At 38.7% G+C, this 25,422-nt stretch overlaps 1 protein-coding gene across 1 annotated transcript in view; it reads right to left on the bottom strand.

Annotated features, from left to right (window-relative positions):
* The window catches only part of XPOT (exportin for tRNA), a 57,982-nt gene that overhangs the window by 11,978 nt on the left and 20,582 nt on the right, over nucleotides 1-25,422 (bottom strand). The window contains exons 8-17 of the mRNA XM_070946598.1: nucleotides 25,182-25,350; nucleotides 24,365-24,601; nucleotides 24,213-24,251; nucleotides 23,024-23,086; nucleotides 21,454-21,578; nucleotides 15,960-16,101; nucleotides 15,749-15,868; nucleotides 15,480-15,574; nucleotides 15,052-15,121; nucleotides 12,175-12,413 (exon numbers count right to left, since the gene is read on the bottom strand). Coding sequence (XP_070802699.1) covers nucleotides 12,175-12,413; nucleotides 15,052-15,121; nucleotides 15,480-15,574; nucleotides 15,749-15,868; nucleotides 15,960-16,101; nucleotides 21,454-21,578; nucleotides 23,024-23,086; nucleotides 24,213-24,251; nucleotides 24,365-24,601; nucleotides 25,182-25,350 — 1,299 coding nt within the window. The remainder of the gene's footprint in view (nucleotides 1-12,174; nucleotides 12,414-15,051; nucleotides 15,122-15,479; nucleotides 15,575-15,748; nucleotides 15,869-15,959; nucleotides 16,102-21,453; nucleotides 21,579-23,023; nucleotides 23,087-24,212; nucleotides 24,252-24,364; nucleotides 24,602-25,181; nucleotides 25,351-25,422) is intronic.

Raw genomic sequence — 25,422 nt, 5'->3', positions numbered from 1 at the left:
AGTATTTTATATCCTTTCTAATATTCTTATTAATCATGCCTAGTAAAAAGACTTCGGGTTTTAATTCAATTTCATAATTTGTTATTTCTAATATCCATGTTTTTATTTTGTTCCAATATCTCTTAATTTCTGGGCAAAGCCACCAAGCATGGTAAAAAGTTCCCTGTGTTTTTTTACATTTCCAACAGGTCGGATTTACATTCGGATACATTTTTGCTAACCTTGTGGGTGCCAGATACCATCGGTACCACATCTTATAATGATTTTCTTTATAGGCTACTGATTTTGTCATGCTATAATTGTTTTTCCATGCTCTTTCCCAATCTTCCAATTGTATGCTGTGCCCAATGTTCCTCGCCCACGCTATCATCTGCCCTTTGACCAATTCTTCTGCCAAATCGTATTCAAGTAAATATTTATAAATTTTTGAAATTAATTTCCCTTCTTTAGACTCTAGTAGTTTGTCCAATCGATTTTGTTTTAAGTCTATTCCTCCCTCCTCTTGGTCCTTTCTGTATCTTACCTTTATTTGCGAATAGGGCCACTAGTCTATTACTATTCCTTGTTCTTTGAGCTCTTCCTTAGTTTTCAATTTCCCCTGAACATCTACTATTTCTCTATATCTTAAGATCTTTTGTTTTGTTAATATGTTGGGGTGAGTTATTGCTTCTATGGTTGATAGCCAGCTGGGAATTTTCATATAGTGTTTGTGTTTGATTTGTTGCCATGTGTTAATTAAAGACTTCCTAATAGTGTGGTTATTAAAATGTTTATATATTTTGTTTCCTGAGCTCCATATAAAGGCGTGCCATCCCTTCATTAGGTCATGCCCTTCCAGGTTTAACAGTCTTTGATTATCCAAGGTTATCCATTCTTTAATCCATAATAAGCTTGCAGCCTTGTAATATTTTTCCCATGCCGGGAACCCAAATCCACCTCTAATTTTGTCGTCTTGTAATATATTTAATTTTATTCTTGGTTTTTTCCCTTCCCACACAATTTTTTTAGTTATTTTGTCCAAATTATCAAAAAATTTCTTATCTAATTTTATTGGAATTGTTTGGAATAAATAAAGGAGTCTTGGAAGTATGTTTGATTTTATCGCTGCTATTTTCCCCAGTAAAGACAATTTTAATTTCCCCCATTTTTCTAGATCCTCCTTTATTTTCTGGACAAAGGGGTCATAATTATCTTCTTTTATTGTTGCCGTTCTAGCCGTCAAATTTATCCCTAAATATTTTACTTTTTTAACTACTTGCAGTCCAGATTCTTTTACTAATTTCTCTACTTGTTTTGTTGTCATATTTTTTGTTATCATTTTTGTCTTTTCTTTATTAATTTTTAGACTTGCTACCTTTCCAAATTTTTCAATCTCTTTTATTAATTTCGGGGTTGTTTCTATTCTTCTATGAAGAAAACAAGGTCGTCCGCGAAAGCTTGGACCTTGTAATCCTCTCTCTTAATCTTTAATCCTTGAATTTCTTTATTTGCTCTAATTCTAATTAACAAGTTTTCCAAAGTTAAAATAAAAAGTAGGGGGGACAGCGGACATCCCTGCCTTACTCCTTTATTTATTCCAAAGAATTTTGTTGGATCCCCATTCACCAAGACACATGCTTTTTGATTCTGATATATTGATGTTATCATTTTAGTAAATCTCTCTCCAAAGTTCATACTTTTGATTTGCTGCTTCATAAATTGCCAGTTTACTTGGTCAAACGCTTTTTGTGCATCCAGAAAGATCAGCACTACCTGTCTCTCTGGATGCACCTCGTAATATTCTAAAACATCCATTGCCATTCTTAAATTATTTTTTATCTGTCTTGTGGGCAAAAAACCGTTTTGATCCTGGTGTATTTTGTTTTGTAGTAATGTTTTCATCCTATTGGCAATTATACTCATGAAGACTTTATAATCGGTATTCAATAAAGAAATCAGCCTATAGTTTTTTATTAATGTGGTATCTGCCCCCTCTTTGGGTATTAGGGAAATATATGCTTCTTTCCATGTATTTGGTAACTTTGCCTCCATTAGAGCTTCATTGTATATTTCTAATAGTATTCCATTTAATGATTCTCCAAATGTTTTGTAGAACTCTGTTGGTAAACCGTCTGTCCCCGGAGTTTTATTATTTTTTTGTCTCTTCAGTGCTTCTTTTAGCTCCCCTATCGTAATCTCATCTAATAATTCTTTTTCTTCCTCTGTTAGTGTTTGCAATCCCTCCCCTTTTAAATAATGTTCAATTTCCTCCTCTGTTACTATATCCTTTTCATACAGTTTTTGGTAATATTGAACTACTATGTCCTTTTTTTCCTCTAAGGCCTGTTGGATCCTGCCCTCATCGTCTCATAACTTCTGAATTATCCTTTTTTCTCTTTCCTTCCTGAGCCTATACGCCAGCCACCTCCCTGGTTTGTTTGCGTGTTCAAAATAATTTTGCCTTATATATTTCAAGGTTATTGCATATTTCCCTTGCTCTAATATATTTAAATTATGTTTTGCTGTTAACCAATTTAACCTTATTTTTTCATCCCCCGGGTTTCTTTGCAATTTACATTCCCAATTTTGAATTTCTTCTTGTAATTTGTTATATACTTTCTCTTTCTTTTCTCCGTTTTGCATTATAAGCTATTGTGAGGCCCCTTACATATGCCTTGGTTGTATCCCATAAGTTTTGTAGAGAGGTGTGTTGTTTTATATTTTCCTTATAGAACCATTCTAGCTCCTTTTCCATGTATTTCTTATATTCTTTTTCTTGTAATAACTGTGTATTCATAGTCCATCTATTCTTCTTTCTCTGCTGCCCTTTCCACTTCATCATTATTGGGTTGTGATCAGCCCAATTATTTGATAAAATATCTACCTCTTCTATTTCCATCATTAACATCTTGGTTACCCAAGCCATATCCAACCTAGACCAGGACTTATGCGGATTCGAATAATATGTAAAAAAATTTGTTTCGAGGTTAAGATATCTCCAGCTATTTACCATATTTAACTCTTCCACCATATCTATAAAGGTTCTGGGTAATACGTTTTTCCTATTTTTATTTTGCTAACCACATTCGTAATCTTTTCTTACATCTAGAAGTAGACGAAGGAGAGATTCAGGAAGAAGAAGGAGTGCAAACGACAGACATACATTTTCCATTTTTTGCTCTATAATTTTCTCATGCACTTTTTTATAAAATTCTAATTGCTGACTGTTTGGAGCATATATTACTACCAATAATATCTTTTTAAACTCAAGTTTTAGCTCTATCATAACTATCCTACCTTCTGTATCCACATACTTTATATTGCTGTCTATTCCTTCCTTAATATATACCACTACTCCTCTTTTTTTTCCCTCTGCCAATGATGAATATTCTTTACCTAATTTTTTATATTGTATATATTTTATGTCCTGTTTTCTTATATGTACCTCCTGGAGGCACACAATATCTGATTTTTGTTTCAAAATTTTTTTGTAAATTTGATGTCGTTTGGATGGTGAGTTGAGTCCATTAACATTTACAGATAAAATTTTTAAAGTCCGTTCCATTTCTTACTGACTTTCCTGTTGTTTCTTCTTTGTTTCTTCCTGTTCCTTTTTTTTGTCTCTCGTTTGCACTCCTTCTTCTTCCTGAATCTCTCCTTTGTCTACTTTCCCTCTTTGTTGTGGGGTTCTTTCCCGCTCTCTTCTCTGTTTTCCTTTGATGTTCCGTCCTTCTTCTTCTTTATTGCCATTTGTTGTCTCAACGCCCATCATTTGGTCATATAATTCCCTTGCTTTACTCTGCGAGTCCACCTTAATTTTCTTTCCCTGCCACGTTACCAACATTCCTTCCGGAGTTGTCCATCTAAAGGGTATATATCTTTTGTTTAGTAACGTGGCCAGAAACCAATAGTCTTTTCGCAAGTCTCTTATTCTTTTAGGTATTTGCTTTAGGGGGATTATTTCTTTGTTTCTGTAATACATTGGTTCGTTCATTGTTATCTTGTATACAATGTCCCTCACCTTCCTTCTTACAAATCTTATATGTACCTCCCGGGGGAGTTTGTTTTGTCGGGCGTAATTGTGGGAATCAGGTGGCCACAGTATATGTGTAGATCGGCCTAGCTGGTTGGACACGTGTATGGAGCTTGGCACCGAAATAATCTGAGTAGGAAAAGGGCAGATTCAGCTAGATACTCACTGAAGGGCCCTATTCGTTCTCTCTTTGTTCATAATATTGTAGAACATAGGCTGTGTTTGCATAGCAGAGACATCTCCTTGTATAACATTCCTGAGGATTGAGGTAATCTCTGATAACGGAGAGGTGGGCCTCTCAGCTAGAAGAAGAAGATGCTGGGAGAATTGAGTTTCATTTTTCCTTAACTTTTGCTTTCCTAGAATTCACGTAAATTGTAGAATGTGAAACCTATATGGAGAATATATGGATGCTTTTCTTTTTCATGCATGTAATATGAGATGTGTAGCCATAATAACGCCTTCTGATGACGCTGTATTTTGATTACTAATAAAAAAGATGGCAGGGTTTTGTTCTTTGCTCTCTCATCCCGAGAAACACCTGTCCTTGTGTTTTCTCTAATCTGGACTACTCATGAGGAGCCCACCAGGATGATTGCAACATGGTGACCCCGACGTGATCTCGTGAAACGGATACGTCTCGACGTGATAACCCGCTGAGGCTATACGTCTCTTGGAACCCCTGTTCTCACCGCCTGGAATGAGGCTGCGCACCCGATTTCGCCTGAAACACGACGACAATCTTTCGTGAGTATGGGGGGAGGTCTTTCCAAGCAGCAGATGGAGCATCTGAAGAGCTTGGTGAGATATCCAAGACTAATATTACTATTTTAAAACATAATGGGAAAGTCCTGCCTGTGAATTTGATTTACCTTCTAAAATACAGTTGGCAACATTATCCGGCTTATCCGGAAAAGGGCTCTTTAAAAGTGAAAACGTGGAAACAGATGGGAACATGCCTCCACGAACCTCCTCGAGCCCTGGAAAAATTCTTGCACTCTGGAGATTGGCTATAGAGTGTTTAATGATACATGAGAAAGTTTTCAGGACACTGATAAGTTTCCCGACAAGCCCTCCACCTGATTATAAAGTTAAAATTGTTACCTCAAAACCGTCTTTAATTGAATCATCAATTCCTTCTGAAGGAGCTGGTTACACCCCCATTAAGCAGAATTTAAAGAAACAGTTAGAAAAAAGGAGGGGGTGGAATATAGAAGAAATTCCTGAAATGCTTTCTGTCTGTCTACCGGCTGCAACTCTGCAAGCTTAACGCCACTTAAAAGCAATTGTTGGGCTGGGAAAAGATCTTGATTTGGCAGATATGTTTAAAGTGTGTCAGGATATAGGAACATCGTACAAAACCAATTTGTTAGCAACTGCTTTATCACCAAGCAGCAAATCTCAAGGAAAGTGTTACGATTGTGGAAAACCTGGTTATTTTAAAAGAGAGTGTAAAAAACCAGGGGGGGGGGCATGTCTGTAACATCTCGCCCTCTGTAACATCTCGCCCTCTCTTTCATCAGGGATAAAAAACTCTGGTTATCATCGTATGGATGACATTTTAATTGGAGAACAAAAAAATACAACCTAATTGGCTTTTTGAAATACAAAATGATTTAGGTGTAAATGAATTGCACATTGCCCCAGAAAAAATACAGCTGTACGCTTCTTATCTGTATTTAGGGCATAAACTATTGCAACCTTTTTCTGCTCCAGCTTTCCCTTGTTTAAAGTTACCCAAAGTTATTTCGTTAGTAAATTTGCAACAATTACTGGGTACTATTAATTGGGTCCGCTCATATTTTTCTTTACCTATGCATTTACTTAGTCCATTATTTGAGTTATTGACTAAAGGAAAAAAGCCAGGAGATTTAATTATAGTTCCATCTCTAGTGTTTGCTACAGTTGAGAAAATTAATAACATCTTGAGTATTCAGTTTGTGGATTGGATCCCTCATAGAAATTGTCAGTTTGTTAATATTTCCTACTAGTAAGCTACCCACAGGAGTATTGGCTGCTTTAGAACAGCAAAAAGTATAACCTTGGGGCATACTCCAGCCTGTCGAAGAAATGGAACTGATTTAATAAATATTGTTCTTTCTATCTCAAAATCTGACTTTCACTTATGCAGCTATCTCAGCTTTCCACACTTTTTCTCAACAACCTTTTAATCTGATCTCTGACTCTCAGTATGTTTGTCAGGCTGAAAGAAGAAACTGTTTATTGTTCTTCCCACCCGGGGTTTAGCAGGTAATAAAAACGTAAAACCTGTCTAAATGGGAAAACTCAGATGATTTGAACTGATCAACTTGAAGTGATTTCTGTTAAAAATATTTTGTTGATGTGCCTCTATAATGATAGTGTGTAGAATTGAATGTGGTTAAATTAATTATGACATTTTTGGCTGGCCAGCAAAAATGAATGGGCTTCGGCTTGAAGCTGTGGAAAAAAAAGGCAATGGTTATGGGCCCAATATCACCTTTTGTGATTAAAACTGCTGCCTGAAATTTTTTCCACTGTTTTGGGAATAAGCTAGTTCATTGAAATAATTTTAATGACTGATTTGCATGGAGGACGCATTAAATGAAATTTTTTATGTGAAAGTGGTTTATACAAAAGGTCTGATTGCAGTACAGATGTGAATGGGTGTGTATGTAGTCATTTATTGGATTGCATGAAATGTAATTTTGTGTATAAGCATTTTTTTTTCCTTTCTCTTCCTGTCTTCCCAGGAGGAGGGAGGCTTGTCTGTTTTAAAAAGTTTTTTCCTTTCTCTCACCCCCTCCTTTTTTTCCCTGGGAGGTGAGAGGCAAGAAGAGGGCGCTACGGTTTTTGTTCTCTTCACCATTTTTTTTTCTCTCAGAGAACCAGTCTGAGAAAGGCGGGGTAAAGGGTGATATCTGATACCTGCCTTTGCAGTTTCAGAGTATTGACTCAAAATACCTCATTTAGATTGTTTGTTTTATTTTTGAAGCTTTCTTTCTTACTCCTTAATGTTTTTATGTCTGCGTGCATTCTGCATACTTAACAGATGGCACATTTGTTCGTTTGTTCGTTTGTTTATTTGTTTGTTTGTTTGTCAGCAGCATCAGCTGCTGCCATTTTAGGAATTGTCACAGAGATGGGTTAGAAATTACAATATGTAGACAGAGAGATAAAATACTTAGGACATTTAATTAATGAAAGAAGTAACAAAAATAACACCTGAAGAGTTGAGGAAATTTTTAGGATTGACTGGATATTGTAGGCTGTGAATAGATAATTGTGCTATTTTGAATAAAGACTGGTATGCAAAGAACCCAGTGTTACAGGGAATGTAAGGGAATGGCTTTGAGGGTTTTAACCCAGAAGTGGGGAGGGAAGAGAGAGTTAGTGAAGGAAAGCAGAAAGTTGACTTTTGGAAGTATCAGATATTGGTGCTGAGAAGGGGTTGAATTGTTTAAGAGAAGACATTTAGAAAGTTGGTTTGCACAGACTTGGGCTGGCTTGGAAGTCAGAATGGCAATGGGAGAAAGGACTTGAATCTTTAGTGTTATAAGGAGATTTGTTTATTGGAAGGTTATAGATATTGTGGGTGGCGGAGACAGAGATTTCCATCAAAATAAAAAAGCATTAGCGAAACAATTTGGTCTCACGGCAGCCGAAGCGACTGCCATCATACAACAATGTCCTACCTGTAGTCAACAAGCTCATTCTATCCCTATGGGTGTAAACCCTAGAGGATTCAAAGCTTGTGAAATTTGGCAAATGGATGTAACTCAGTATCTATCCTTTGCCCCATGGAAATATTTGCATGTTTCCTTGGATACTTATTCAGGATTTATTATGGCATCCCCACAAAGGGGAGAAGCAACCAAACATGTAATAAATCATTGTATTCGGACTTCTGCATCGATGGGATGCCCAATTGAACTTAAAACTGACAATGGACCTGCGTACACCAGTACTGCCTTTGCAGACTTTTGTAACAAGTGGTCCATCACACACAAATTTGGCTTATAAATTGAAAGAGGAAAAATGCCTCGGCCTCCAGCCATGCAAAACAAACTCAATCTTTGCTTATATACTTTGAACTTCCTTAACCTGACTGGATAGCCTCCCACATCGGCTGCGACCCGTCATTTTTCTGCTTCTCCATCAGCTACCCCAAACCATAGGTCTATTTCCACCAACTACCTGATCCTGCCTGGAAAGAGCCCGCTGACCTTATTACTGGGGCCGTGGATATGCTGCTGTCCAGGACAATGATCGCATCATTTGGATCCCCAGAAGACACGTAAGACCATTTCATTTACAACAAAAAGAAGGAGAAACCCCTCGTGCTGAGATTTAAGAAGAAAACACCTTGCTGAGTCCTACCGGCAACAGACTCTCAACGCACAGTGGTGATCAGTTGGTCCCCTGAGCACAGTGGAAGATTCATCAGGAGGAAACTACCTTCACATTGTACATATACATTTTATTAGCTTTAATATAACACTTTCTTACACATACTAATGTTAGTAGAAGTTTGGGAGTGGTTTTGTGGGTAATTGTTTTTCTAATTTTGCTAGTAATTTTGTTTCACACGTATAAGTGACTATGATTTGTTTACATTGTTAGCTTTGGGACTCTCAAGTGAACATCAAATCCCCACATACATACACTTCAAGTCAAGTACGCTCCCGCCAAAAACGCATTGTCTATGCACGAGGTCCTTACTTTCTACCTAAGTCTACTCCACCACCTAAGGTTCCCATATTGACATTTCCAGCTGAGGGGGGAGTGAATAAGGACAATGGGCCTCTGGAACAATTGCATAGAGGAGACTATATATCACGGATTCTGGAATTAAGTCACGATCTTGCATCTATTGCCCCTACATCTCATGATCCTTCATGTCAGCAGCCTCTACATTCAATCATGATGGGACAGTAATAAAAGACATTCAAATAGCTGCTAATCGGACAAACTCCACTACTCCTATTTCCCAAACCACACCCACCACTGACACTGGGTGGCTCATTGAAAACTCGGATATCCAGAGGCATCTTGCCCAATCTCGGGTGCCAATGAACTATCGGGATCTTCATTTATTAAATAACTGGACAGTACATATGTTCAACGAGACTATCAAGGTGCTGAAGCTGATGAACAAAGAACTGGCTGAAATCAGGGAGGTGGTCTTACAAAACCGATATGCCTTAGATATTATGTTAGGAGGCGTTTGTGCCCTCATACACTCACATTGTTGTACCTATGTATCTGATTATCAGTATAACATCACTCACACCATAGAACATATGGAAAACTTGATCAAAAACAATCCCTTATCATCCAATGGATCTGGCGCCATTGACATCTGGGCTGACCTTTGGTCATGGCTCCCGGATGGTTCTTGGTTGAAATCAATTATGCCAACTATTGTATCTATAATCGTACTGCTTGTTTTGCTTTGTTGCTGTATCCAATGTCTACCCTCCCTTCTGCAAATGTGCAAAAGTTTTATTCCCTCCAATAGGAAGGACGTCCTGAAAAGTGAAACCAAAGCCCTTCTGAAACTGGAGGAACAAATCAGGTGTGGTCAGAGAAGGTGCTCGGGACTTACAGGATAGGGCTTCCAGAATAACTCAGAGGTTACAAACTCCTGACATGTGGTTTTCTTGGGTGCCTGGATCCGGATGGATTTACAATTTGTGTGAGCTATTTGTGGAAATATATAACTGGAATACAACTCAGAAACTTGATGGCCTACCTCGCTTGACATCTCCTGGCCACTTTTCCACTAACTTTGTTCACCGTAATAAAAGGATGGGTGAGCTACAAACATTTGCAGAAACCGGATGGCTGAAGAACATATTGTCTACTGTACTCATGATCATTGCTTTGCTTATTTCTGTATGTTGTAGTATCCAATGTATTCCTGCTTTGTTTGCTATGATGACAAACATATTTGCCAAACATAAAGAGAACATCATAATAACAACACAGCTGAACCCTGTTGCAAAAAAAAAAACAAAAAACAGAGGAGATGTGGGAATCAGGTGGCCACAGTATATGTGTAGATCGGCCTAGCTGGTTGGACACGTGTATGGAGCTTGGCACCGAAATAATCTGAGTAGGAAAAGGGCAGGTTCAGCTAGATACTCACTGAAGGGCCCTATTCGTTCTCTCTTTGTTCATAATATTGTAGAACATAGGCTGTGTTTGCATAGCAGAGACATCTCCTTGTATAACATTCCTGAGGATTGAGGTAATCTCTGATAACGGAGAGGTGGGCCTCTCAGCTAGAAGAAGAAGATGCTGGGAGAATTGAGTTTCGTTTTTCCTTAACTTTTGCTTTCCTAGAATTCACGTGACTTACTGTAAATTGTAGAATGTGAAACCTATATGGAGAATATATGGATGCTTTTCTTTTTCATGCATGTAATATGAGATGTGTAGCCATAATAACGCCTTCTGATGACGCTGTATTTTGATTACTAATAAAAGAGATGGCAGGGTTTTGTTCTTTGCTCTCTTATCCCGAGAAACACCTGTCCTTGTGTTTTCTCTAATCTGGACTACTCATGAGGAGCCCGCCAGGATGATTGCAACACGTAATTAGTGTGAACTCAGTAGACTTCATCTAATTCATTAATTATTTCGTCTTTTTCTCTTTGGAGTGCCTCTGCTATCATCTCAGCCATTACCATCATCAGATCTTCCTCCCGGTCTTCCGCTACATTCTGGAAACGCAGATAAAATGCCGCTTTTTCCATTTCTAATTGGGCCACGGTGTTCTCAAGTTCCTTATTTAATCCTGTCATTTTTGTATCCAGTGCTTCTAGTTTTTCTTCCGTCAATTCGGTTTTTTGTTCTATTTCTTTTATCCTTTGGTCATTTTTTTGAATGATTTCTTGTATTAAGTCCATTTTCTCATCAATCTTTTGGATATCGTTCTTGACTTCTCTCTTTACCTCATCCATGTCTTTTCTAGATTGCTCATGATTTCTAGTCATGCATTCTTGCATTTTGGCCATAGTTTCCTGGATTGTTATGAGCGTGGCCTGCATTGTTGGCATATTAGGTGTGCTGGGTTGCTTATCTGATGCAAACATTCCCTCCAAAGTTTTCTGTGTCACTGGGGAAGCCGACGTTCCCGCTAAGATTGATGTTGTTTTCTTGGCTGTCTTCAACATGGTTGTGGTGGTGCTAGTCATTTCTTTCAAGATCCTATATTGTTCCTCCAATATTTTATCAACTTTCTCCCAAATCACCATCCAAATTCTATATAATTCCTTTCTTTCTTTTCCTTTCTTTTTTTTTTCTTATGAAAGTTCAGTTCAATAACCTTTCAATCACTAGATCTCCTTTCTTTAAATAAATTCCTTTAAATAATTAATTATCTCAATGTAATATTCCGTTGAAAATGTAGTAAAGATATAAATTTAACTACAAATATAGATATAAATATATATAAATGTATAGCTTATATAATTAAAGACTAAACAATTGATCAATTCTTAATATCTAATAGTTGATTATTCAGTAATCAGTAACTATCCTACTTATTGTATAAAATCAAAAAAGGTCATAAAAATCAAGAAAAGCAAGAGGTGTAAGTGTGTCATGGTTGTTTAGAACCAGACCCTTCTGGAAGAAATAGATTTCCTAGTTCCATTTCAGCTGGGTTTGAGCACTGCCATGTTAACCCCAATAGATGATTTTTATCAGAAGACTAATGGAGGACAGTAGCCATTATTATTATTATTATTATTATTATTATTATTATTATTATTATTATTATTATTATTATTATTAATTTTATTTCTATACCGCCCTTCTCCCGAAGGACTCAGGGCGGTGTACAGCCTGATTAAAAGCACAAAGACAGGCAGAATTTAAAATAAATTTAAATTATTAAATGATAGGCTCAATTTAAAACCCCAAATTTAAAATCCCATTTTTTTTAAAAATGGGATTCTTGATTCTCATGGACTACTCAATGGCTTTCACTAGCATCTATCATAATATCTTCCTGCAGAGGTTGTCCAAGCTAAGTATAGGTAGAACACCTTGAAGGGAAGAGCTGAAGTAATAATTAACTAAATGTAAAAAGAAGTCTAGTTCTAACTAGATATTTTTATGCTGACAACTACACTGCTTTTAAATATAATTCAAATAGGCTCCACAAATCCTACCTTGCAAAGCCTACAGCATGATTTAGGCAGTCAGCTAATGCCATCTGTCTGTCTTCATCTTGTGCCATCACAAGTTTCTCTAGCAGCACTTTGAATCTCTCCATTAGAGGAGTCAAGAGGTTCCTCATTAAAGTCTGCTTACGTTCCGTAGAGTATTCACTATTCACAATTAATACTCCTGCAGTCTCATAAATAAAGAGTTGATCATCACTGGTTAATAAAGCCTGGTAACCATTCTCCTGGAACCAAGAAAAAGAGAAGAGTGTTCTGTTAAATATTAAACATTTTCTCCTAGAATTAGAGTAATTTTCTAATTATTCTGCTTGCTGAATTCTACAGCCTCCCCAAGTTTTATAACAAAATCCCAAACCAATCTGAATTGCACAGAACATCCTAAATCATCTTGCCCCAAATGCTGTATGATTGTCAACCAGTGTAGCTATGCTTTCTTTGAAAATGCTCCCTTCCAACTGCATATTCTAATTATAATAACTTAATTATATAAATATTACATTTCAATACTCTATTGATGTACTATGGATTGAGGATATAATCCTGTAAAATTGAGATCAGTTTTACTGTCTCTCAATACTTTCATATATCACTGCTGCTCATTGAACTAGATTGGCATGGGACCAGGCTATTTGTCTCCTATCCCCATTGTTTCTGCCTGCTCCATCAAATCTAGCAGGGGTCTTCCCCATCAAAGAATGCCATCTTGTTAAGATGATTCTTGCAAGAGTCATGTATTTTCTGTGGATGTGCCTGATCTATGGAACAGAACCTACACAGAGACTTGGATGGTCCCAACCCTCTTAGCCATTTGTAAGCCTCTGAAGATCCAGCTGTTGCCCCATGTATTTGGGCACGCAATTAGATGAACTCTGTTGAAGTTGTGCCTTTTTTCTTTGGGGATTAATCAGGGTGTCATAGGTTTATATTGTTATGTGGTATTATGGTGCATTTAATTTTTATACACCATCCAAAGTCAGTGCTATTAGAAAATAAATAAAGAAATCTTGATACAATAGGTTCAAAATGGAAGATTTGACAGTTCTTATTTAAGTGACCTTGAGCCAGTCCTTAGGAAGAAGGCAGGAACAAATCACTTCTGAAAATCTTACCAAGAAAACTGCAGGGATTTGTTCAGTCAGTCATCAGAAATCAACACTGACTCAGTCACACATGTGCACACACAGAGAGACATAGATGTTTATATGTACCATTCACCATTACCTTCTACATCTTTTTGTCCTTGCAAATCATACTTGGTTTCACCCTGACCTCCTTCAAATATTGCTTTTTGTTCTTTAAATTTCTCCCAGTCTTACTGAGAATCTTACCAATTTCATTCATCTACATCTACATCTTCCTTGATCTTTTCCTTCTTGACGTATTTCTATTTATTTATCTGATTAGAGCAACCCACCTCACAATACATTTTATATATTCTGGTATCTTTCTCTTTTTGTGCAAGGGAATAACAGCATTCTCCCAACTGTCAAGGAAGTTTTCAGACTTCTTAAAGCAGTCACCCAATTATTGTATAAATAAACCAGATTCATATTTTAGCATTTCTTATATTTTACTCTATAGAGATGACTTGAAGGAGTCATTAGTGTTTTTAAGAATCAGGAGTATATAATGTGTTACTCCAGAAAAGTCAAGACAATCTCCACGTATTTTCATTTTCTTACCTTTATTTTAAGACAGACTAAACTAAGATACCAACTGAGCTTGTAGTTATCTTCTATTTTTATAAAACATAAGTAAAAATTTAAGCCTGGATCCAGGACCACCAGGCCCACTTCAGATGAAGTACAGACCTGACATATACTATGATAATTGAAAGAACAAATCAAACATATCGTATATCATATCATATCATTATCTGAGATAATGTTCTTACCTCATGAACTTATAAATCAAATATATCTACCGTATTTTTCAGACTAAAGACACACTTTTTTGTCTCCTAAAAGGGGGCAAAAATGTCTGTGTGTCTTATAGACCGAATATTGGCAAAGCTCCGCCCGCCCACCATTTTTTGGCCTCCACATGCCCTGTTTTCAGACCTTTTTTCGGCCTTTTTCAGGCCATTTTCGAGGCTTTCTTTGGCCTGTTTTCAAGGCTTTTTTGGCCCATTTTGGGGGCTTTTTCAGCCCATTTTCAGGGATTTTTTGGCCTGTTTTAGAGGCTTTTTGGGCCCGTTTATGAGGCTTTGGGGGCCTTTTTTTTTTTTTTTTTTTTGAAAAACGGGGCCAAAAACAGCCTCAAAAATGAGCTCAAAAATCCTCCAAAAGGGGCCAAAAAAAGCCTCAGAACCAGGCCACAAAAAAGCTTCAAAATGGGCCAAAAAAAGCCCCCAAAACTGGCCGAAAAAAGCCTCAAAACAGGCCCCAAGAGACTCAAAAATAGGTGAAAAAAGCCCCAGAAACAGGGCGAAAAGAGTCTGGAAAAGGACCGAAAAAAGGGAGGCCAAAAACTTTTTGTTGTTGTTTTCCTCTTCTAAATTTAGGTGTGTCTTATAGTCAGGTGCCTCTTATAGTCCAAAAAATACAGTATATATTAGAAGCCAATATGAAAACAAGCTTGACAGAGGGAGATCCAGTTTCAAGTCCATTCTTACTTAGAGAGTTCATCAGATGATTACAAGACAATCACATTCTCTTAGTTCAACCAATAGGCTGTATTATGGAGATATTTCAAGGGGAGATTTGCCACTTTGAGTTTTCAGAAAAAAGATCCATTATAATTCATAAATTCCTTTAGTTATCTCTAACACTTAAATGGCAACTCAGTAAACTAAGCTCTCCCTCCCTCCTTAAGCAGTCCATAAGTCTGCAGTCTTCATTAAATGTAATACAAAATACTTACAGGTGGAGAAAGCTCTAGCAGGTCTTGTATTCTGTTCAATACATCTTCAATAAAAGGGTTCATTTGTTTACTAAAGCATAAGAATGTAAACCACATTACACACTTACAAATATGTTAAATAGTCAACAATAATCATATCACATTAGATTTTCATTAATGTGGAGATAAGAAAACCATGATTTATAACTATACCACTACAGTATGTATAGATTTCAAAATAATTTATCGTTGAAGAGACAGATAAATGATAAATTAATGATTTTGGTCTTTGGAGGTAAATATCAATCTTAAAAATTAAGATATGCTTCTATTATTTGTGCTGAAGAAACATCCTTCTGAGTATATTTAACAGTCTCCTTTATGTACTAAACCCATCATATTCTATTCAGAATATTCATTTTTATTAAATGACTTGTCATTAAGCTTACTTGAGGGATTTGACAAATCTGGAAAAAAGGTATGCTATTCTGCTTCGTACTTTTGGATTAGTATGGCGAAGACCTCTGTGATCCAAGAATGCTATCTGCAATTAAAAGAGAACAATTTGAATTTTTAACTAAGCAAAAGAGGCAAATTGATTAGTAAAATAATACTGAATATTATTATTAATTTTCAATATTATTCAATATTATTTTAAAAGAGAGATACGATGTTATGGACAATTTCATAAATAAATAGCTATCTAGTATGAACTTACTAAAACATTCGGAATGTGCTGAGGTTCCAGAGAGAAAAATTTTTCATATCTGACCACAGTCTCAAAGAATTCCAGAGTTACTGATGTGTGTTGGTATGTGCTAATACCTGATGTAACCAACTAAAGAGAAAAGGAAAAGAGAAAAATGACTGAGTCAATTTTGTTGATATAAAAATTGTAAGAAAGTACACAGATTTTGATTCACACTTACAGTCCGCATCATATCTTGCAGAGCACTAGCTTTTGTATCACCTGTAAAGTGAGCACTATGAGATACTGGAAGAGCTTCAGCTAACATGTATAACAATCTTATTGCTACTTCTACTTCCATAAATGGTTTGGTTTGCCAATTCCTATAAGAAAAATTAGATAGAAAACAAATTAACAAAATATGAAATTATTTTATGAATAATTTATTAGAATTCAGCTGAATTAAATATACCTATAAAAACATGAATGTTTCATCGACAGATAAATTAAGCATTAACAATTAATTTCTGGGATTATCAACTACCTCAACCTTCCCCAAACCTCTCTTCTATTTTTTGGACAAACTTTCTCCAAGTCACCAGTCGTTGCTTATGGTGATAATGAATAAAATTTGAAATTTAATTGATTCATTTGGCATAAACTCTATATATTTTACTATAATATGCACTATGGAACATGAATATATTCATGAATATGAATATAGAATATAGAGGGAAGATTATTCAAGTATTTTTCTTGTGAACGAGAAGAAACTTAATTTGGCGTTATATTATAATGAAATAAAATTTTCCTGTTTGTAATATGCAATCCTTTTCCCCCCCACATTAAAATTCTGTGCTTGTGTTTTAAATTGCTAAGTGTTTTTGAAGCTGATACCACTTAATTCTTTCCAATTTATTTATTTATTTATTTATTTATTTATTTATTTATTTAATTTCTATACCGCCTTTCTCCCGTAGGACTCAAGGCGGTGTACAGTCAAGAAAAATATAGACACACAAACATCATAAAATTGCTAATTAAAATTGTTACTTAGTTTGGTCAATTAAATAAAACCCAGAATTAGATAACATTTAAAAAATCATTTGCATGTTTGTATGTTTAGCCCTGCCTGTTGGAACATCAGGGTCTTGAGGGCACGGCGGAAAGCACGGAGATCAGGGATATTCCGTATCTCCGGGGGCAGTTCATTCCAAAGGGTTGGAGCCCCCACAGAGAAGGCCCTCCCCCTGGGAGTCGCCAGTCGACATAATTTGACTGACGGTACCCTGAGTAGTCCCTCCCTGTGAGAACGAACTGGTCGGTGGGAGGCTATTGGTGGCAAAAGACGGTCTTGTAGGTACCCAGGTCCTAAGCCATGGAGCGCTTTAAAGGTGATAACTAACACCTTGAATCGCACCCGGAAGACCACCGGGAGCCAGTGCAGCTCGCGTAGGAGAGGTGTTACATGGGCGTAATGAGCTGCGCCCATAATCACCCGCGCGGCTACGTTCTGGACCAGTTGGAGCCTCCGGGTGCTTTTCAAGGGGAGCCCCATGTAGAGAGCATTACAGTAGTCCATATGGGAGGTAACTAGGGCATGAGTGACCGTGCGCAAGGCGTCCCGATCCAGAAAGGGACGCAACTGGCGGATCAGGCGAACCTGATAAAAGGCACCCCTGGCCACGGCCGTCAAATGATCTTCTAAAGATAACCGTGAATCCAGGAGGACACCCAAGTTGCGGGCCCTCTCTGTGGGGAGCAAGATCTCATCCCCTATTGTCAGTGATGGTACCAGCTGACTATACCGGGACGCCGGAAGCCACAGCCACTCGGTCTTGGAGGGGTTGAGTCTGAGCTTGTTTCTCCCCATCCAGATCCGCACGGCCTCCAGGCAACGGGACATCACAGCAAGGGCATCATTGGGGTGGTCTGGGGTGGAGATGTATAGCTGTGTGTCATCAGCATACTGATGAACACTCACCCCAAAACCACGGATGATCTCACCTAGCGGTTTTACATAAATGTTGAACAGAAGGGGTGAGAGGACTGACCCTTGCGGCACCCCACAAATAAGGTGCCTCGAGGTCGACCTCTGCCCCCCTGCCAACACAAACTGCGAACGGTCAGAGAGGAAGGAGGAGAACCACCGAAGAACAGTGCCCCCTATTCCTAACCCCTCCAGCCGGTGCAGTAAGATACCATGGTCGATGGTATCAAAAGCCGCTGAGAGATCTAATAGGACCAGGATAGAGGAGCAACCTCTGTCCCGAGCCCTCCAGAGATCATCCACCAATGCGACCAATGCCGTTTCTGTGCTGTATCGTGACCTGAAGCCCGACTGGAACGGATCCAGATAGACAACTTCATCCAGGTATCGGGGTAGTTGTCGCGCCACCACATTCTCAACAACCTTCGCAACAAAGCGAAGATTGGAGACTGGACGATAATTTGATAATATAGCCGGGTCCAGGGAAGGCTTCTTGAGGAGGGGCTTCACAACCGCCTCTTTCAAGGCGGCGGGAAAGACACCCTCACTCAGGGAAGCATTTATAATCCCCTGGAGCCAGCCTCGTGTAACCTCCCGGGAGGCCAGTACCAACCAGGAGGGACACGGGTCCAATAAACATGTGGCAGCGTTAAGCTTGCCCAGAATCCTGTCCACGTCCTCAGGAGCCACAGAGTCAAACTCTTCCCAGATAACGCTCTCAAGACCTGCCCCCGTCTCCCCCCCTGGATCTACCCAATCGGAGTCCAGGCCTTCCCGAATCTGAGCGACTTTATCATGCAGGAATTGTACAAAATCCTCAGCTCGACCCTTTAAGGGATCTTCCCGTACCCCCACCTGAAGTAGGGAGCGGGTCACCCTAAACAGCGCAGCTGGGCGGTTCTCTGCAGATGCAATAAGAGCGGAGAAGTAGCTAGACTTCGCCGCTCTTATCGCCACTAGGTAGATCTTAATATAAGATCTCACCTGTGTTCGGTCAGATTCAGATCGGCTTGTCCTCCAATCACTCTCCAGGCGTCTTTTCCGACGCTTCATCTCTCTCAGCTCCTCGGAAAACCAAGGAGCTAGACGAGATCGGCATCGGGTCAGAGGCCGCAAAGGCACGACGCGGTCCAAGGCCCCAGTAGCCGCCCTGTCCCAGGCGACCACCAGGTCCTCAGTCGAGTCGTGAGCCAGAGTCTCAGGAAATGGCCCAAGCTCCATCAGGAACCTTTCGGGGTCCATCAGGCGCCTGGGACGGAACCATTTGGTTGGTTCCGTCTCCCTGCGGTGGGTGGAAGTGACTTGAAAGTCCATGTGAAGGAGAGAATGATCAGACCATGACAAGGGCTTGATGTCTATATCCCCTATTCTTAGATCATTCAGCCACTGATCAGAGATAAAAATCAAGTCCAGAGTGTGATTCCCCAAGTGGGTGGGGCCTTGAACTACCTGGGTCAGGCCCATGGCCGTCATGGAAGCCATGAACTCCCGAGCCGTCTCCGACATCTCACCAGCAGATGGCAGGTTAAAATCCCCCATAACAATAAGTCTGGGGGTTTCCACCGCCACCCCGGCTATAATGTCGAGCAGCTCAGGCAGGACCGCTGTTACGTGGCAGGGAGCCAGGTACGCAATCAGTAGGCCCATCTGAATCCCCTGACCCCACTTCACAAGGAGGGACTCACATCCGGCTATCTGAGGAACAGTGGCCTCCCTCGGGCAAAGACTTTCTCTAAAGATTGCTGCCACTCCCCCACCCCTTCCCTGAGCCCTTGGCTGATGGAATGCACGGAAACCTGGCGGGCACATTTCCACAAGGGGAACTCCTCCCTCCTGGCCTAACCAGGTCTCCGTAATCCCTGCCAGGTCAGCACCCCCCTCTGAAATAAGATCATGAATGAGGGGGGCTTTATTTACCACTGACCTGGCATTACATAACATCAGCCGTAGACCCAGGGTCTGAGACTCTGAACAACCCGGGAAACGAGCAGTGCTTTGGGGGTCGGAGTGGGCAATCGCTCGTAAACATCGAGTGCGCACTCCCGAAACATAATATGGCCCCCTGCAGCCGTCATATCTGCCCCTCCCACTTACTATACTAATGCCCATTGCTTCATCCCCCTGCATCCTTGTCAGATTTCTGTCCCCATCCTCCCCACCATGATTATCAGACCCATTACCCCTTTCAGTGGATTTATGGATCCCCCCAGATCCATTCCCACAATCCCTCCCAGAACCCCTTAAAATAGAACTTAAAGATTTATCTAAAAACCCCCAAAGCCGTCGGTTTTTTGCAAACCACCTCTCAGGGTTCCAAAACCCGTCCTCAAGGGCGGTCCTTGATAACTGAGAGGGCCAGACATGCGAGAGGGGGGAATCTCGCAGTGCAAGGAGCTCCGCAGTTGAATACATCAAAGATAGGAGCGAGTTGAAGGAGATGAAGGATCATTTTCTTCTAAGAGTGTTAGAGATGGTTAAGACAGGTAATTTAAAATAAGGGAGGAAATAGATGTAAAAGGGAGACCAGTAAGTTACAAATGTCAATACATCGGAACATCATCGCCCTCTCACGACGATGGGAAGTCTTGTGGTTGTAGTAAGTCCATCCAAAGGAGGTGGGGGTAGAGGTCTCAAAAGGTCGTCCTCTCACAGCGACCAAACCATTTGAAACAAACAAAGAGAAGGTGGTCTATCTCCCCATAATCCAAGACTCTCGATGTCTGTATCTCCTCCAGTCCTGATACCAGCGATGGCCGAGGATTAGATCAAAAAAGTAAGGCAGAGCCACTGGACAAAGTATTTAGGGTTAAATAATCAGGGTAATCTTGGGGGAACAGGTGGTAAATAAAGCTGCAGATCGATCTAAGATTGCAAGTTAACGCTGAGTGGTCGTAATAGATCTAGATCTGATAAAGGAGAGAGGGACAGTTGAGGGGGAGAGTAAGTCATCATCTCCAGTTTGTAATCCTCAGTCCCTATCCATCACCTTGCTCAGGCTACTTAGTTCAATTAGTTTAATAAGTCCTCAGAGTTTCAAGAAAGAGGAGTGCAACAGATCCCTAGAGGTTGAAGGGATCCTAACATTTATAGCCTTTGCAGCATTGCCCTCTCCTCTATTAACAACAAGGGCTTCCTTGCAGCCTCCTGGTGTTGCCGTCGCCGTCGCTGTCATTAGCGCCATTCCCCTCGCCATTGTAACCCCCCTTGCCATAGACATCATCGCCGCCATGTTGCTACAAGCAGTGCCTATTAGCCCAGGCATCATTATCAACACCCTATCTGGAGTCGCTGTTGCCACCGTCTCGCCAACCATTTCACCAGCTATATTAGACTCAGTGGTTGACCCGGTCATGGCAGCCAGCCATGTTGACATCCTCCCCACCGCCCTCAGTCTTTCAATTTACTAGCAAAGCACTTCTTTTTCTTTCTTCAGGAGAACACAGTGGAGACACAGTGGGAGAAAGATATTGCCTTTAACAAGTTTTTTCCCCCCTCAGGTTAATGAAACCAACAGACTTGCAAATGTATTAATAATTAACAAAGGATCTATATAGCAAAAAAACCTATGAAATCCGTATCTACATTATAGTTCCAGTAATCAGATTTTGGCTACTAAAATGTAAACATTACCAGCCAACTGGAAAGCAGGTCTTAAGTATCAGTGGAAATTATCACTAAAAAGAAAGAAGCATTTACCTAATTACTAGAAATGAAAACTTCTATCAGAAATTCATTTGAAACTTACTGCAATGTAGTGTTAAAAACTCTGCGAACAGAAACTAATAGTAATTCAGGTGAGACTTGTGCAAGTCTATCCAACAACAGTTTTAGCTGTTTCCGATATTCTACAAACATGGCTTCATCTTCACCCTGTCAACATAGATAGTATGAACAGATTAGTTACATAATATACTAGCATTTGGATATTACAAGGCATTTCTTGCTAGATGATTAACAACATTAATAGATCCATCGTCCTTGTTGCCTGCAATCTTATTATCTGTGAAAGTAGTCCTGCTAGATTGCAACTACATAAATGCCTTTATTATTATCACTCACTCTTACTACCTTTTGTCTCACTCTTGATTCCTGATGATTAGGTGGACAAGTCCACATACTTTTATTGACCACATTTTTTTTGTGCCCAAGGCAGGAAAGAACTCATGGTCTCCTGGTTTCCAGCCTGGTACCTTTAACCACTACACCAAAATGACTGTTGTTGTTCCTGTTCCTTTTATTGTTATTTTAAAGCAGGAACAGGAACTTGACCTCTTGTGCCATGCATACTGATGGAGTGGTGGGTGTGAAACAGAAGAAGAAAAGAATGCAAAGGATCAAATACTTCTCATTTCTAAAAAAAACTCTTATGAAAATTATTCAAAGGTTTGTTTTAGATCAGAATGTTAAAATAAATAATTATCTACATCAACGTTATTTTCACCTTTATGAGAAACATACTAATGAAAAAGTCATCGTTTTCAAGACTACTTACAAGCATACGCTAATCTAACTTCCCAAAAGAAAGCTTTACATATTATTGCTTCTAATTCCTGTTACTGGTCTTCATAAGCATTTGACAAGTCAGTCTAGCTTAACAATGTCCTGAAATTCTGAACATTTTCAGTGACAAAACTGTATGTATATAGTTTTATTAATTTATAACATACAAAGAGAATACAAAAGCAAATATTAGGGAAATTAGGGAAGGAAAAAAGGAAGTGAATAGTGGGGGAAACAAAGGGAAAAAGAAAAAAAAGAATTAACTTCCAACTCCTTTGGTGCAGTTGAATAAGGCATTAAGATCTATGCTCAATTTTTTACTTTTTCATAATAATAGAAACTAGCCAACAACAAAACTGTATAGAATGTGGTACTGAGAGAGTTTTGCCCACCAGTGGAAACATACAATGTAAACCATTTAGTCCTAATCATTATTCTTGGTCAACTGTTGCATTCTTCAGAATCATTTGACAATGCTGGAGCACTGTTTTGCAATAGTCATTATCCATCTTGCTGAAATATTCAGTCTATTTTGGACAGGGCTACAATGCTTTGAAGAATGCTCCTTCATTCTCAGCTCTCTAGAATGACACTGGGAAAGATGGAGCAAAAGCACTAATGAGTCCAATGTGAACCTACAATGTGGTTATATTTTATTTTGGACCAGTGCAGCATAAGTTATAATGGGGTATCTCTGAAAAGTATTCAGATTAGTCCAAAACTACGATTTCTGGAGCTAGACGGCTAACTGGAATAAGAAACAGATACCACAAGAACTGAAATTGTCAATGAATTATTTAAGGTTGACTTCTAACCTCATTTTCAAAGTTGTATTCTTCATCATATGTTAATTTTTTCATTACTGCCAGCATAATTGCCTAGAAAGATAAATCAGTGATAAAATTATCATCTAATATAAGCTTCTATTTATTAAAATAATAAAAGCAGTGAGAAAGATTCAATAGAGATAATGCAGAGCAGAAGTAATTAAATATTGTTAAAGCAATCTGTATGTGCACTGTTTTATACTATACCAGTGATGGCTAACCTTTTTACCGTCGCGTGCCAAAAGCAGGGTGTGTGTGGGGAGGTCGCACACACACGTGCCCACACCCATAATTCAATTCTTCCCCATGCCCCATCTCCCCGTGCATGCGCACGTGAACCCCCCACAGTCCCCCCCGCTTTTGGCACACAACGGCAAAAAGGTTACTGGTGGGCCTGATAGGCCCGTTTTTCACCCTCCCCAGGCTCCAGAGGTTTCCTGACTTCCAGTGGGCCCGGAAGGCCCGAAAACCAGCTGGCTGGCACATGCATGCATGCTGGAGCTGAGCTAGGGCAATGCTCATGTGCCCACAGATATGGCTCCACGTGCCACCTGTGGCACCCGTGCCATAGGTTCGCCATCACGGTACTATACCATTAAAAATGCAAGAAAAGAAATAGTAATTTTAAGTGCAAGACATTCAGCTGCATAGAACTCAAAATAAACCCAGTTTAGCATTTGATTTATATATTTTTACTGAGCTGGTTTGGACATCAGAATAAATAATATTTTTTTTGAGAATAAATTTATCTTCCCCTCCGCTCCTGATCATTCTCTTCTATGCTACCCTTTCCCAGTAAGTAAACTTCCTCTTCTCCTCTCATAATGCCAAAAACTATGACTTGAAGGGTTTTTTCCCCAATTAGTCATTGTGTTCAACTGGTGATGGAAGGACAGTGAAAGAAAATACCAGTTTTATCATATTATTAAAATGGTATGCAGTTACATTTTGGGGAAGGGATCCTCCTTTACATTAAAGAACATATAATAATTTCATGGCTTGTTGGTAAAAAAGTTATTATAAGAATTTAAATAACTTTGGGGATTATTTCATTTTTTAATTTACAATTTTAATGTTAAAATATGTTTGCTTTAATGCAAATCTGAAATGGCTTCCCATGGCAGTTTTATTGACTAGTAAAACAAAAAGCTTCAAAAAGGCATTTCATTATTCTTACCTCTACATTAGCTTTTTGTTGTTCTGAAAGCACAGGGAACTACAAAATAAAAGAAACAAAGCCTAGTTTTGAAATGTCTCAAACAATGTACATATATTAATGCTGAAAAGGTTGAGGAAAAAATTTCAGAATGCAAAATTTCATAAATTTACCTGTTTCAATATGTGCAGATAATCATAACAAAACCCTATTATATTTGAAGATATATCATCATCTTCATGAATCAAAAGTTGTAGCATTAGAGCCACTTTTGCTTCAATTGCTTGTAGACTATCTTGAGCATTTTTCAAATCTCCAATCTTCACAAGTTTAGACCAGCTAGCTATCAATGCCTGCCCCATTCCATTTATCAGTTTAGAGAATCTAGCTAGAAAATCTACATCTTCTTCCTGTAAAGATTAAACATTAAACACTTTTAAAGAAAAATGAACAATTTGAGACACATATTATATCCCTGTAAAAATTTAAATCTCCATGATGGATACTGTTATAGTACATTACTAGGGATCAAAATGATCACTTAGACAGCAATACTGGTTGCACTTACTAGATGAAATGGCAATAAATAAAATCTATTAGTGTTGTTATTGTTATTTTCTCTCTCTCTTTCTGCCTCCCTCCCTCTCTCTCTCTCTCTCACACACACACACACACACACACGTCAGCATGTGAAAATGCAAAAATTTAAACACCCCACCCCCACCCAAATCTATTCAGCTGACAAGCTTATAAAATTATACAATATGGAAAAACCACAGATGGAGTATTATACACTGAAGCTGGATAATAGGAATCTTACCACAGATGAAAAGAAATGCTTTATCATATAAGCACAGTTAAACTACTTGGTTAGCTGCTATAAAATGCAGTTTAGAGCAAACAACACAAATTACTTTTACAAGTATTGAAGACACGAACAGTTATACAAATCATAGTAATGTAACATTTCTTTCACTAAAAATAACTGACCTGATCAACTATAAATAGGCCAGCAGACTGCAAAACTTGACACAAAGTTTCTACCAACTTAGTTTTATCAATTGGATCCATTCCCTTATTTACAATTTCAAACAAGCAGTCACATGCTTCCTCTCGTAAAACTTCTATGGACATGTGACCTAGCAGCATATTTATAAACCTAAAAAAAAAAAAAAAAAGAAGACAAAAATTTTGCTTTCTGGGTAAAAACAGAAATTGACAGTAAATTTTA

This window comes from Pituophis catenifer, unplaced genomic scaffold (genome assembly GCF_029215685.1).
Source record: "Pituophis catenifer annectens isolate HBS135680 unplaced genomic scaffold, rPitCat1.0.hap2 SCAF_7, whole genome shotgun sequence".
NCBI classification, from domain to species: Eukaryota; Metazoa; Chordata; class Lepidosauria; order Squamata; family Colubridae; genus Pituophis; species Pituophis catenifer.
This window is presented reverse-complemented; position numbering and strand designations above follow the sequence as displayed.